General features: G+C 42.8%; 1 protein-coding gene across 1 annotated transcript; it reads right to left on the bottom strand.

The window, feature by feature from the left end:
• Positions 1–9041: 9041 nt before the first annotated feature.
• On the bottom strand, positions 9042–12895 carry klf17 (Kruppel-like factor 17). Its single transcript, XM_052011763.1, has 3 exons — positions 12659–12895; positions 10570–11617; positions 9042–10172 (listed from the first exon to the last, which is right to left on the bottom strand). Exons 1-3 carry the CDS (start codon positions 12743–12745, stop codon positions 9997–9999), a joined length of 1311 nt encoding a protein of 436 aa, XP_051867723.1. The 5' UTR covers positions 12746–12895; the 3' UTR covers positions 9042–9996.
• Between the last annotated feature and the right edge of the window lie 2273 nt (positions 12896–15168).

Genomic DNA, 15168 nt, shown 5'->3' on the forward strand with positions numbered 1-15168 from the left:
GTTTCATTTAGATTCCAGCATCTGCAATCCTTTGTTTCTCTAGAGGTACAGTGAAAAACTCTCTTGCATACTGTTCATGTAGATCAATTCATTACATGGTGTATTGAGGTAGTACAAGGTAAAACAATAACAAAATGCAGAATAAAGTATGTAGTCAATCTATAGCAACAAAACCAGAAGTGTTTATAATTGCAATATTGACCACTATAATATGCAGCATGAAATTGATGTAGGAGAACTGCACTGCAATAGCTATTGTGCTGAGCATTGACTTCTGGTCACTCCCTGGTACATGGTTGCCAGTACATTGTAGGACTACCAGCAGTAGACTCTTCTAAAGAGCAGGAAAGATACCACCAACAATGTCTCCACAAGATACTCCAAATCCATTGGCAGGATAAGCAATCCAATATTAGTGTCCTCTTTGAGTTCAAGATCAGTTGTGAGAAAAGATTCTTTGAGGTCTTAAAGGGCAAAGACTCAGGACACAGTCTTTGGAGTTTAAAGATGGTTTATTCACAAAGGCAAACACAGGACAGGATAACAGGCAATACACACTCACACACACACACAGAGGTGATCACAAACATGGCAGAAATCACAACAGGGTGAGATACACACACACAAAACAAACTGGGTACAAACAAATCAAGGAAGAAACAATACAACCCCTGCCACCCTCCTTGACTCAGTGCAAGCATTGGCTCTTTAGTCCCAGGAATCCTTAACTAATTACCCATAAGCAGTGCACAGCTTACCTCAACATCCTCAGAGAGACAAAGACACAGCAGACCAGCATGTGGCACTCTTTATACTGCTGGAGGGCTGGGGGTGGAGCCAGCCCAGGTGATTCACAAGCCAATCACTCAGGGCCAGGTGCAAAGGTGTTTTACAAAAGCCAATGGTTAGGTGTGCCCAGAGGGGCAGGGGTGGAGCCAAACCTTGATTGACAGTGGTGTCACTTCCAACCCGATGAGCAATGCTGTCATCCGACCAGAGGGGTCAGTGTTGTCACTGTCACATGACAGCCATGACCTTTCACACTACAACATCCCAAGCATTGAACCCCTAATTGAACAGGATGGACAAGACATGTTATTTGCATGTCTGACACAAGATCCTGACACAGATGCTTCACCCCAATCTCTGCCAAGGGCAAGAGATTACCATGTGGACAGAGGAAAACATTCAAGCAAATTTTTAAAGTCACCTTGAAAAGGTATAACATCCCCTCTGACTCATGGGAATCCTCGTAAATGGAGCTCTTTGGGGTGGTATTGAGGTCTCTGTCCATTTGTTAAGAAGGGGCAGTCACGCGATGTAATTGACAGAGGCGCATCCCCAAACTAGTATGTTCCTTCTGTCAATTAAATCAAGCGCTTCCTGCTTTACCTGCGGCACAGTCTGCAGGTCCCACATTGACCCCATCAACCACCTCAGAACCCACAGAACTGGAGTGCAAGCAAGTCATCCTTAATCCTGCCAAAGGAGAAGAAGAAGAAATTTACTGGACACTAAGTTTTGCTGTGATGATTGATCTGGCACACATCGATGTCTGGTACAGATTATGTTACATTGACATTTGATTATCTCTGGGCTGAAGATGATGTACCCAACCCGACCCAACGGAGCACCCGAGGCCGAGACCCGACGCCAAGGCCCACCTAGACTTCCCCACTTATCTGCTGAGGCAGCTCACTCATCTTCAAGTCACTTAAACCTGTGTGGTAGCAACAACCTACCTCACAGGACAGCAGATACCACTCCAGGTCTTCCAAGCTTACCTCCCAGTCCAGGTGGATCCACACCAGGTCTTCCAAGTCTGTTCTCTGGCAATCACTTACCTACCATTCCAGGTGAATCTGCTCCAGGTCCTCAAAGTCTAGCAAAGAGGAGATACTTACCATCCAGTCCAGGGGAATCCACTCCAGGTCTTACAGGTCTGACACTAAACAATAACTTACCTGGTGGCTCCACTTCAGGACTGAAGGGTCGCCGCCGCGTATCTCGGAAATGTGGCAAGAGGGCTGGGCTGCAGGCGAGGCTGAAACAACATGGTTACAAGACCCCCTCCTCAGCTTACTTCTAGCTAACGTCCAGTCTATTGAGAACAAAGTTGATGAACTAAGGGCAAGACTGACCTACCAAAGAGGACTGAGGGACTGTTGTGTACTATGTCTCACTGAAACGTGGCTCACACCTGCCTCACCTGACTCTGCTATTCAACCTGACGGCTTCTCGGTTCATCGAATAGACCGTACAGAGTCTTCAGGCAAAGTTAAAAGTGGAGGGGTCTGCTTCTTAATCAATAATCTGTGGTGCTCGGACGTGACAATCCAGGCGAGCTCCTGCTCACCCAGCCTGGACTATCTAATGGTGAAGTGTCGACCATTCTATCTGCCAAGGGAGTTCTCTTCAGCTATCCTGATGGCAGTCTGCATCCCACCACAGACGGACATGAAGCCTGCACTCAATGAGCTATACTCCGTGGTCAACAATCTTGAGACAGGATACCCTGAGGCCCTCTTCATCATTGCGGGGAACTTCAATCAGGCCAACCTCAGGAATGTGTTACCAAAATACTATCAGCACATTTCCTGCTCCACCAGGGGCGCCAACACCCTTGACCACTGCTATACAACCATCAAAGATGCCTTCCGAGCCACCCCTCGTCCTCACTTTGGGAAATCAGACCACCAGGCTGTGCTCCTTCTCCCTGCATACAAACAGAAACTGAAACGGGAGGATCCGGTACGGAGAGTCGTGCAGTGCTGGTCTGAGAAAGCAGATGAGCTCCTACATGACTGCTTTGAGACAGTGGACTGGACCATGTTCAAAGACTCAGCTGCCAGCCTTGATGAGTATGTCACCACCATCACAGACCTTATCAGCAAGTGTGTGGAGGACAGTGTACCAAAGAGGACAATACAGGTGTTCCCAAACAGGAAACCATGGATGAACCGGGAGATCCACTCTCTACTGAAGGGGAGGACCACTGCACACAAATATGGTAATCCTGATCTGTACAAGAAAGCGAGGTATGACCTTCGTAAAGCTATAAGGAATGCCAAGAGGCAATACCGACTCAAAATAGAGTCCCCGACCAGCCGCCAATTATGGCAGGGCTTACATGCCATAACAGGCTACAAGATGAAGTCAGGCTGCATAGCTAACAACAGCGAATCCCTTCCTGATGAACTTAATGCATTCTATGCACGTTTTGAACAAAAAGGAAGTGGATTGTCACCATCCACTCTGACAGCCACCAATGCAGCTGAACCAGTGATCACAGTGGAGGACGTAAGATCAGTCTTCCGAAGAGTGAACACGAGGAAAGCACCTGGCCCAGATGGTGTCCCGGGCCGCGTGCTCAGATCCTGTGCTGATCAGCTGGCAGGAGTATTTGCGGACATATTCAACCTCTCCCTGCTTCAATCTCAGGTTCCCTGCTGTTTTAAGAAGACCACTATCATCCCGGTACCAAAGAAAAGCAAGGTAACATGCCTCAATGACTACCGACCAGTGGCTCTGACATCCACCATCATGAAGTGCTTTGAGAGATTGGTCATGGCACACATCAGCTCCAGCCTACCGGACAACCTGGACCCATTGCAATTCGCCTATTGCTGAAACAGGTCTACAGCGGATGCCATCTCTCTGGCCCTTCACTCAGCTCTGGAGCATCTGGACAGTAAAGACACTTATGTTAGACTATTGTTTATTGACTACAGCTCTGCCTTCAATACAATAATACCAAGCAAGCTTGTCACCAAACTCCGAGACCTAGGACTCGACATCTCCCTCTGTAACTGGATCCTTGACTTTCTAACAAACAGACCGTAATCAGTGAGGATAAGCAGCAATTCCTCCGGCATGATTATTCTCAACACTGGTGTACCTCAAGGCTGTGTCCTCAGCCCTCTACTCTACTCCCTAAACACTCTTGACTGTGTGGCCAGATTCTGCTCTAACTCCATCTACAAGTTTGCAGATGATACCACTGTTGTAGGCTGTATCTCAAACGGTGATGAATCGGAGTACAGGAAGGAGATAGAGAGCTTAGTGGAATAGTGTCATGACAACAACCTTTCCCTCAATGTCAACAAAACAAAAGAGCTGGTCATTGACTTCAGGAAAGGGGGCAGTGTACATGCACCTGTCTACATCAATGGAGCTGAGGTCGGGAGGGTTGACAGCTTCAAGTTCCTGGGAATGAACATCACCAACAACCTGTCCTGGACAAACCATGTGGATGCCATGGCCAAGAAAGCTCAACAGCGCCTCTACTTCCTCAGGAGGCTAGAGAAATTTGGTTTGTCCCCTTTGACTCTCACCAACTTTTACCGATGCACCATAGAAAGCATCCTATCAGGATGTATTGCGGCTTGGTATGGCAACTGCTCTGCCCAAGACCGCAAGAAGCTGCAGAGAGTTGTGGACACAGCCCAGCACATTACAGACACCAGTCTCCCCTCCTTGGACTCTGTTTTTACCTCTCATTGTATTGGTGAAGCAGCCAGCATAATCAAAGACCCCACCCACCCGGGACATTCTCTCTTCTCTCCTCTTCCATCAGGTAGATGGTACAGAAGCCTGAGGGCACGTACCACCAGACTTAAGAACAGCTTCTACCCCACAGTGATAAGGCTATTGAACAGTTCCCTTATACAATGAGATGGACCATGACCTATGACTTCATGACCTCACGATCTACCTTGTTGTGACCTTGCACCTTATTGCACTGCATTTTCTCTGTAGCTGTGACACTTTACTCTGTACCGTTATTGTTTTTTTTACCTGTACTACATCAATGCACTCTGTACTAACTTAGTGTAACTGCACTGTGTAATGAATTGACCTGTAAGGTTGGTTTGTAGGACAAGTTTTTCACTGTACCTCGGTACAAGTGACAATAATAAACCAACACCAATACCACAGACAATAGAATAAATAATAAGCAATAATTGCTGAAACTTACATGTTGCAAAATTATTATATAGCATACTTTATGATCAAGCACAGAAATATTTGACTTTCACCCAGTCCTGTCTACTGTGATTGCTATAATGTTCACAACTTAAATGTTCAGTTGCCAATAAATCGAGTTCCAAACATCTGTAATTCGTGGGAAATCCACAAGGTGATGCTATTGCACTGTAGGTAACACAACGGGCTTGCAGCTGCCATCTAGCTGCAGGGTTTGTAACATGTTTTTCAATTATATTTTTAAACAGCCACACACATAAAACTTGACCATGACAATAAGTTACCTCTATTTAAAATATATATATACATTTAATGTATTCCTAGTTTTCTGAAAGTACTGTCATGTAATGTAATTAGAATTTGGGTGAGAGTCACAGAAGTTAATTTTCACTATAATCTTTCCTTTCTTTTCCTGATGGGAAAGGAGTTGCCTTCTCTGAAAGCCCAGCTTAGTTTGACATCTTACTGAAATTGAATCAGACGATGTTGGAAATTCCCAATGGGTCAAACAGTTAACACTTCAGGTGAATAATCCTTCATCCAATGATATAAAGACAGAAAATGCTGGAAATACCCAGCAGGTCAGGCAGCATTTGTGGAAAGAAACTCTTCATCAGAACTGGGTCTCAGACCTTATATGTTTACCCTGTTTATTTTTCTACAAATGGTGTTTGACCTGTTGGTTGTTTCCAGCATTTCTGTTTTTATTTTGGATTTCTAGCATCTGCAGTTTTCTTTTGATTTTCATCACATGTTGCTGCCTGTCCTGCTGAATAATTGCAGCATATTTCAGATTTCCTCTGTAGGATTTTACTTCTGTGGACATTGTGCGGATGACTACAAATATTTTGCGATCCTGTGCTAGAATAAAAAAGACAAAAGATGAACTCTCAAATAGTAAAACTTTCCAGAATCTTATTCCATACAAAGTACATGAAATGTATCTTGAAAATTACAATATATTCCCAAATGATATAGAAGTAGATAGAGAGGTGGTTTAACTTAACTCTCCAGTGTAAGGAGAATTAATATGTAGTATCAGTTCGTTAAATGATTTATCGAGTGAACGACTACCCCCTTCAGTTCGGAAAGGGCCATGTTCAAATCTGACTCTTTGCAAAGCTTGTTGTTCTGTTGGAGTGGTTGGGAGAACAGAGGAAGCACATTGTTCAACCCTTCAAGCATGTTCTGTCTTTCAACTTGATCATGGCTGATCTGGATCTGAATGTTAGTTATTCATCTCAGTTCCTTTTCCTTTACTATTCTTAGCCAATAAAAGTCTACCTATGCCATTTCTGAAATCTCCAACAGCTTTCGGGGGAGGGAGTTCCAGATTGATAGCAATATGCCCAGGGAGAGGAATGAATTGACACTATTCATACCCAGGACTCCACTTTGGGTAAAGTACTTGGAAGGACTTGTGCCCATAGAACCATGACCGTTCCAGCAGTGAAAGGGAAAGGAAAAATTTGCCAAGGCAAATTGGTCGGCTGTTAATTATGTGTTAGCATGACAACTAAGATTCAGAAAACTGTCTGAAAATAAAGCAAATAACTTTTATAAAGTTGATAAATTCCATGGAAATATTTGTGAGACTAGAAAAGTTATTGTGAAATCATTAATCATTATTTAAAATCATTTAAATTGCAAATTATGGAAAATACAGAATTGAGATCCATGATATCATACCACAATGTTAAATTATGCAATTTTATTTCTTTATTCTATTATTGCTGAACTTATGAATAGGAATTTGATTTTGTACTACATCTATTCTGCATTATTTATGACATTGTGGATTAAGTTCAAGGGTGGCTAACGATAATTTTCTTCCGCGTTGCTGAACATGTGCAATACATCTGACCTGAGAACGTGTGATACTGATACACAGTACATAGCATTTCCTACCGTGGCACCAACACCCAACATTTTAATGTAAAGAACATTAATTATTCCCCTGCAAAAAAAATTCTGAAAAAAAGATTAAACTAATGCAAGATGGTTCTTTTAGCGTGAAGAATTATTTATGTAAATCAAGTTTTATATGCAAGCTGATGTATTGGTATTTACTTACAAATGGAATAAATTAAGATAGATTCCATGGCTCTGTGTGAATTTAATGTTCACTGTTGGCCTTGACTATATTTGTTCTCTGGACGTGGACTGAACTATTATATAACATGTAGGTTATATTTTCAAGAACACTTGTATAAAGCTAATTATTTTCTTCTATCGTTGATTTAATTCCTAAATCTTTTTAAGATCAAAGCACTGATTTCCTAGTAAGACGTTGGCCACTCCCTTAAGTCACCATTATTCAGGAAGCGAGCCCTGAGAATAAGGAAGGCATCGGAAGTCAAGCTTGTTCCAAAACAAATAAAATTATTTCAATGCTGCTTTATAATACTTGACCAGTTGCATAAAAGTTACAAGAAAGGGCTTCAGCTTTCCACAATAACAGTGAAGTCAGCTTGCACAAAACACCCTTCGCGAATTGAAATGTGATATTCTGTGGCTGCAGTGATAGAACAGAGAGAATAACTCTTCGGTTCCTTGAAACAGTCCACCAAGAAAGCAGGGCAGGATTTTGGAATGTGCCAATATGTATTCCCCGAACATTGCATCGGAGTTGAACCGGGCACCAGATCTTTGTACTTCAACTGCTGGACTGAGATTTGAGCCACTTGGTGCTGAAGTCAGAGGTGGAAGAGCTCCTCATCCAGCCACAGCAAGGGTTGGCACAATTCAGCACAATGGTGGATCTTCTTGCTCATTCTGATCGCCACTCTTCTTTTTGACTGGAGCTGATTTGACAGGAGATTGCAGATGCTGGAATCTGGAGAGTCTGCTGGAGGAACTCAGCGGGTCGAGCAGCATCTGTGGTGGGGGTGGGGGGGAAGGAATTTAAACCACGACCGATAGTAAAATCGACCCTGTGCAGTTAAGGAACGGGACGCTTACGTACACCCAAGAATTCCTATTTGCTTTCAATCCCCAACAGGTGGCTATTGACAATGTTAAAGGGATTCAAGATTTGTGAAATTTGTTTAGTCTTTAAATTTGAAGAAAACTTGTTGCTTTCCTCATCAGTGCTGAAACCTCTGGGCGCAACAGCCAACGTGGGATCTAACACCTACAATCACCCCGCTTTCTTCGTCAGGGCAACCGGACGGCACCACCATGGATTTTCACAGTGATTTTTCAACCTTTCTTCTCTACATTGTCTTGTCTCAAGAAATTCTACATTAATATTGAAGTGTAAACGTCAGCGTTCTATGGTCTTATTGGCATCAGCCAAGTTCATTCTACACCGCGGGTCAAGACCCGTGGCCGAATCGATATTGTGGGCAAAGCCACTGCGTCGTCGCATTCAGCTGCCATTTATTAATTCATTTTATTTCAATTGATCCCGTTTCGTGTCTGCTTACTTATGAGAACTGTATAAGGAAAACGTGAAAGACAAGAGATTAGATGTGTATGGAGCTTGACTTGCAACATTTTTGTCTTTTTTTTGTCGCATCATTTACTCAGCAAAACAAATGAATCCGATTACATGGCAGATGAAGTTACTTCACGGTAGTCAGAAGCAGGTGATAAATGGCATTTTAGCGGATTGTTCAGATACCGCATTCTCTGCTGCCACAGTAAACTTCGACCATTCTGGACCAAGAGGCATGTCAATGCCCCGCAAACCGCGAAACTGTTCAGAACAATTGTTGTATTTAACCATTGAATGGGAACTTAGGGTGTTTGGAAAACCAGTGTTGCTGGTTCATAGACAAACAAAGTATCCATATGCATATACGCGCATTTATGTAATAACATGCACAGACACAAAAACACATGTTAATTACGATAATTCCAAAGAAAGGTGAGGGGCCTTTCTGTGCTTCCTTGCTAGTATTTGAAATGGGTTCTCTTAACGAGACTATTCAGTGCCACTGAAGTTACAGCACTGGAGACATGTTACAGAAAAAGAAAAGGATAATGGGGATCCAAGCAGGTAAAAATGTTTGGAGTTTTTGTTTTCAAAAGAAACGCATAACAAATGTGTTTTAAACAGTTTATTTATAATATAAACAAAAGAAAACGAATACAACGAATCCATTGGAGATACCCGATAATGATATCTTAATTGCTCGCTTTGTATTACCAAGAACCTCCCATCCATGAAACAGCAGTTAGTTCCAGTGTTTGATAACTCGATGTCAACAGAAGGACTCGATTACAAGAGAAACACACACGCACAGACGCACAAACACATATATTGCACTTTGAACGGTTCTTTCGATCTTTCAACTTTATCTGCATGCACCACTCTTTTGCTTTCATATCGAGAACTGTAACAAGAAGGCGAGCCTTACTTTGAGAACGTTTACTCTGCTTTTGTCGTTGTATTCATTTTAGTTCTTTTTCAAGTATTCTTTTATACAAAGCAAACAAAAATAAAATAAAAAGTTCAACAACTTCATTCGAGGCAGTACCTGGGTCATTTCCTCATCAAAGGTGGTGCCAATTTGAACCAACGCCCTGCCCAATCCAAACAGAAAAGGTTCAAAACAAATGGACTTTAATTTAGTTTGTCTCTATTAACTGAACAGTTCACATAGTAAATAAGCTCCAGTACTAGAGAATCCGCAATAATACATCTTAGAACTGCAGTATATTTTTGCTTCATTTAAATTGTTTACGCATTCAAATTCAATCCAAACAATATAGGTTATATACACATCGAATGTACAACTGGGTCCGGCCCTGTTTCTTTTGCATAAAAGCCTCCCCACCCATTCCCTCTCCAGCTGAATTTATTGTCTTTAGTTCTAATACTTTTGTTCTCTTTCTGGAAGACATATCCGGGTGACAAGAGATTTTGTTTTAAATACTGAGTAATAATTTAGTGCTTTTTTTTTAAAAGATCCTTTATATACATAAAATAGTCATTACCCAGTATCAAAATATTGTAAATAATAAGCTCTGTATAAATAGTATGCCCAATTGCGCCCTCGCTGTTTACATGTGCCTCTTCATGTGCAGGGCGAGATGGTCAGATCGGGAGAATGCCCTCTCACAAAGGTGGCACTGAAAGGGACGATGACCAGTGTGTTTGCGATAGTGGCGAGTTAGTTCATCGGATCGCGCGAATTTCCAGCCACATCCGTCCCAGTTGCAATGATAGGGCTTCTCACCTGCACAGGCAGACACCAGAAGAAGAAAGTTAGGTCTGAAACTTTTAAAAAAAAACAATTTCCCACAGCCTTCACTGTACTAAAAAAACAATTCTCTGCAAACTTTCTATTAATTTCATTTCCGCAGAAGCTTCTACGTGTCATTCTTTGACAGCCCAAAAAGTTATCAACATCACCTTTTCTGGTTATTGTTGAATGCAATAGACAATTACTTGTTCAGTTTCACAGCATAACCGAATTTCTAAGACTGTGAAACCTTGCTGAAAGATTTTTCTAGTTGTCTGGGTTTCCTGCCGCTACTTTATAAGAGATGGGCATTGCATTACCATGTGGACCGTTCTAAAGCAACACGCCGCGGAGAGGGGCGCTGAGCTCTCTCTCTCTCAGCACTGCTCACCTGTGTGAGTCCTCATGTGCGCCTTGAGGTGGGAACTCTTGGTGTAAGTCTTGCCGCAGCCAGGGAACTCGCAGTTGTGAGTGGCGGTGCGTTTCCTCGCCCAGGATCGTCGGCCCCTCTTCGGCTTACTGTCCTCCGGGGCGGCCACTGGAGGGAAGAAGTCCAGCAGAGGGGATGATGGCGGGGTCAGCATCATCCCGTGCATGCCTGCGTGCACCTTCCGACCATCTCGGTAGACGTTGAACTGTCCGTGAAACTGCGACGCTGCAGGCTGACCGTAATGGGGAGGGAAGGCGGCTGCCATCTGATACTGATGGGGCACAGAGATGTTGGGGCGGCGATGCACGTCTGGCATTGCCTGGTAATCCTTGGGCACCAATTGGCCCGCGTGAGGGAGTCTGTGATGTCCAAAGGTTTGGCGGTGCACAGGTTGCTGCTGCGGTTGCTGGTGGGGATGGTGGCGCAACGGGATCAAGTTTGGCTTTTGGTCAATCATTAGTCCCGAGGGGGTTCCCGCATGCATGCAGGACTGATTAGCCTGTGGCTCCCGCTTCATCTTGTGGCGCAGATGCTGAATATCCATGGGGATGGACCTTTGCACGGTGTTGCCCATGCTGGGAGATCGCAGCTCGGTGTATTCTCTTATTTCCAAAGCAGCCTTGACGCCAAAGTCCTGATTAACCTCGCAGGTGCTCGGGAAGGTGGTCGGCAAATCCGGCGTGAGCAGTTCAGCCACCAGGCTTTGGTTTGGGCTCCCTGCAAAGTTGCCGTTGCCAAAGTTATTGGAGGGAGGGTAAGGGCCATCGTTCTCATACACATTGCCGCAGCTCTCGGGAGTCTCCGGCAGGGGATAGGCTGAATGGTGCCCTCCCGTGCTCCTGGGCTCAGAGCCCATCGTGTTGGATAAAATAAAATCCAAATCCACGAAATTCCCCAAATCGTCGTCTTCTTTCTTGACAGGAGGGTTTTCAAGAGAGTTGAAGGCGGCGTTGTTGGTGGGTCTTATCTGATAGCCACACTTGGAGACAGGTTCGTCAACCTTCCACCTCTGTTAAAGACAAAAGCAATGAAAAAAATAGTGAGGTGAAACGAAGTTATAAAACGTTTCCACCAGGTAACAACGGTATTACCCCCCACCCACCCACATTTACCCCCAGCACTCCCCCCAAAAAATCTGTGAATACGCCCCCGAGGACGTCTCATCCACCCAAGTATTCTCCAAGGAACCTCGCGTGTGTAATCATTTGATGCAACCGACTCCCCAAACGGTCAAACCAGTTTAGAGTTCTTCAAAGACTCGTTTTTATTTGTACAATTCACAGGAGTGGAGATAAATGGCTGTCTGAGTTCGCCTGATTCACGCTCTCGATGCAAGTTGATCGACAGCATTCCTTTTGCTGGGCTCGCTCGGATTAAAAATTGGAGGCTAAACTATATTGTGTGCTCTTAACTTCGCTGGTGATCTTTAGCAACGACTACGACATGACATATATTTGTTTTATTTTATTCTACAGATCGGTGGTCATTCTTCTCAAAGTTTGCCAGGGCTGATTTAAGAAAGTCTTTTAATGCTTCACAACTGCTGACAGTGAGAAATGCTGATGACACCTTGCATTACGGACTGCAGGTTAATTGAAACGTGCACGCAACTCTGCTAAAGATTAAACAGCATTGGGAAGTTAAGGACGGAAGGAGACAGCTGATTGTGAAATATTTATGATTTACGTGGTATACTATAAAATAACTCACAACGGGCGTTGTTTAGCTTCGCTGTAACCTTATATCAATGTAGTTACGTTTACACCACGATTTAGTAAAAGCTGACAGGTTAATATATTGAAAACACATCAACGTTGAATGCAATCTTATGTTTTATTTTCACGTGGATTAAAACCAGCAACTTGTTACTTCGGAGCAACACACAATTTAAAAATATATCCTATTAAATTCAAGTTGACCTCCAAATGTGCTACAAGAATGTTAGAATATTTATCTATCCCCCCCTCTCTCTTTCTCTCGCACACACACACACACACACACACACACACACACACACACACACACACACACCAGAGTTAATAAAACTTACGTTGATCATCTCGGTTTGTTTTTGCACCAATGTTTCGTGGCTGGCAAAAGTAGCAATGGAAGGAAGCATGGTTTCTGTCAGAGCCATTGCTGCTTCCTTCACTGCCGAATGTCTTCGCAACGAAGGTACAACGAAGAAAGAAACTAGATTCTTGCTCTTAATCCCAATGAGTAAAACCGTCTTCGGACTGGGAATGTGTGAGAAGTTTCTGTCAGAGTAATCAGTTCAAGAGTGTTTCACCAACTCTGGGAATGGGGCATGTTAACACACTTCCTGCACTTTGATTGGCTGAAAAGTCAATCAATATAAATAAATTAATTCATTATCATCCAATCCCGTGCGGCCTACTTCCACTCCCCACCCCCTCCAAGGGAAAAAAAGTAATCTTCATCTGGCCTTCCGAACCGTAATTGGTGGGGCTTTGGTTCATGAAGTAGAAGGGGAGAGGCATTGGAGGGATTGGTTGTTTCTTCGCTTCAGGCTGTCATGAGTACAGTTTAGAAAAGTTCTAACTTTGTCCAATGGTGTCGCTAATGTCACAAAAAGAGAAGCAAGCAATGATACGGACGTGATCTAAATTTAGTGTTGGTATAAAAGGGGCTTCGGGGGAAGCAGAGAGTGAGTCCAGCCCGAAGCGCTTATTGTCTTGTTTCTGCAGAGCGGTTGCTACTAGTGGACCGCTTGCAAACACCAGCAACGCAGTTAGAGTCAGATCTTTGTGGGACACGCAGGTGACGTTCCAGGAACTTTACGCGACATACCTTCAAACAATGTGTGCAGATTGAAATTTACACCTTCACACTCCGTTTTCACCCACTGAGCCCAAGCGTCTACATGCAAACACCGATACATTTGTTCTCATTTAAAATTAAGTGTTGTGTTACATACCTTGATTTAAGGTGGTATTTAGTTACTTTTGAACCCGCCTCCCTCTTCTGGACACAGAAAATCAAAGGAATACGTAACCTTTGTTACCATTGCTGTAATTAGGATATTTGTGAACGTTTGCTTCTGTATACTGAACGCTATATAAAAACTGCAGTTTTTATTATGAGAGTGATTCCAATATGGCCTTACAGGGTACAACTTGTGCAGCACTTACACACTCAACTCTCTTTCGCACACTCATAAAGTGGCAGGAGGGCAGTGCATTTTTAGACAGCACAATTATATAATTCAGCAACGGTCTTGTAAAATTAATTCAATGTGTGATTGTAAAAATCCACTTTCCGGTGTATTTTGTTAATGGAGTGTTCTTTTTTTTCCCAGAGAAGTAATCCTGACAATAAGCTTTCTTTGGGTCATGACCAACTTCATAGAGTCACAGCACATACCAGATTGTTGAATTGGATAAGTTATTTCGTCTTTTGTTTCGGTTCTTGGGTATTTGTTTAACGTTATAAACGAAATAATAGCTTATGGTTACAATCAAATCATGGGCAAAGAGGAACAGCTGGAGGGAGACTTTGAATTGCGGGGTGCAGGCAGGAATTGCTGTTACTCTATTCCTTTTGGATATTTCTGGTGGGGTAATTCTTAGAGTGGTCAACATGGAGGGAAAAAACATCAGCAAGACTGAACCGGGCTCATGTGGTCAAGCAAACCTTCTCGGAAGGATGACGTTATCTCTTTAAAAAACGTTTCTTTTATTGTAATATTTGCAATATAAACAGGATAGATAAATGCACCATATCAGATTGAATCAAAGTAATAAAAACGGAGAGTGAACACAAGTAAATAAACAAACTTAGAAGACAAGAGAGAACCAATCAATTAAGAACAGTGAATCTTGGTAAAGTGACAATCCTTCCATTGGTTGTTCATTGAAAGCGGCTTCAAAAACCAAAATTGCTTCTTGGAATTGGTAGGCTGATTACGCGGCGGATGAAATGTATTGGACATGTATGAAATATTTTGATCCCCAACAACCTGCTCCATGTTCCTCTATTATGGCTCCGCGCTAGCAATAAGTAATGTTTTAACGATTTTGCTTACAGTGGCTATTCACATTTTAATTTTAAGTAGTCAGCTCCATCTATCCATGGACCCACTACATTTAACATCTTCCCTTCTCAACCGATACTTTCGTTTCAGAGACAAACATATTTTGGAATAAAAGGTTAGTGCGTGCTGAGAATAACGTGAAAATCAAGTTGCGGAGAATGTAAAAAGAGCTTTGGCACTGATTTTTCAAAGTAATGTTGCAAACTGACGAGCAAAGAACACATATGCTATATGGTGCTTTTGTCACACAGCACAATCTAACTCAATTTCAGATTTCGTTTATCTTCACTGCTTTTTAAGATTTGACCTAATTAATTATCTGAAGAAGCGGCTGTTTTTTGTTAATATATGACTTGACATTTCCTGCAAGTTGTAGCAAAGAAGATCTTTGTTCATGATGCCCTCAGAGCGGACTTCACTTTTATAAAGAGTTATTTCATTTCGTGCCATTTAAAGTTGCTGTGCTGAGTGGAATAGAATGTACTTTTTCAATGAGAAGTTTTATT

This window comes from Pristis pectinata, chromosome 3, assembly GCF_009764475.1.
Source record: "Pristis pectinata isolate sPriPec2 chromosome 3, sPriPec2.1.pri, whole genome shotgun sequence".
Taxonomy (NCBI): domain Eukaryota; kingdom Metazoa; phylum Chordata; class Chondrichthyes; order Rhinopristiformes; family Pristidae; genus Pristis; species Pristis pectinata.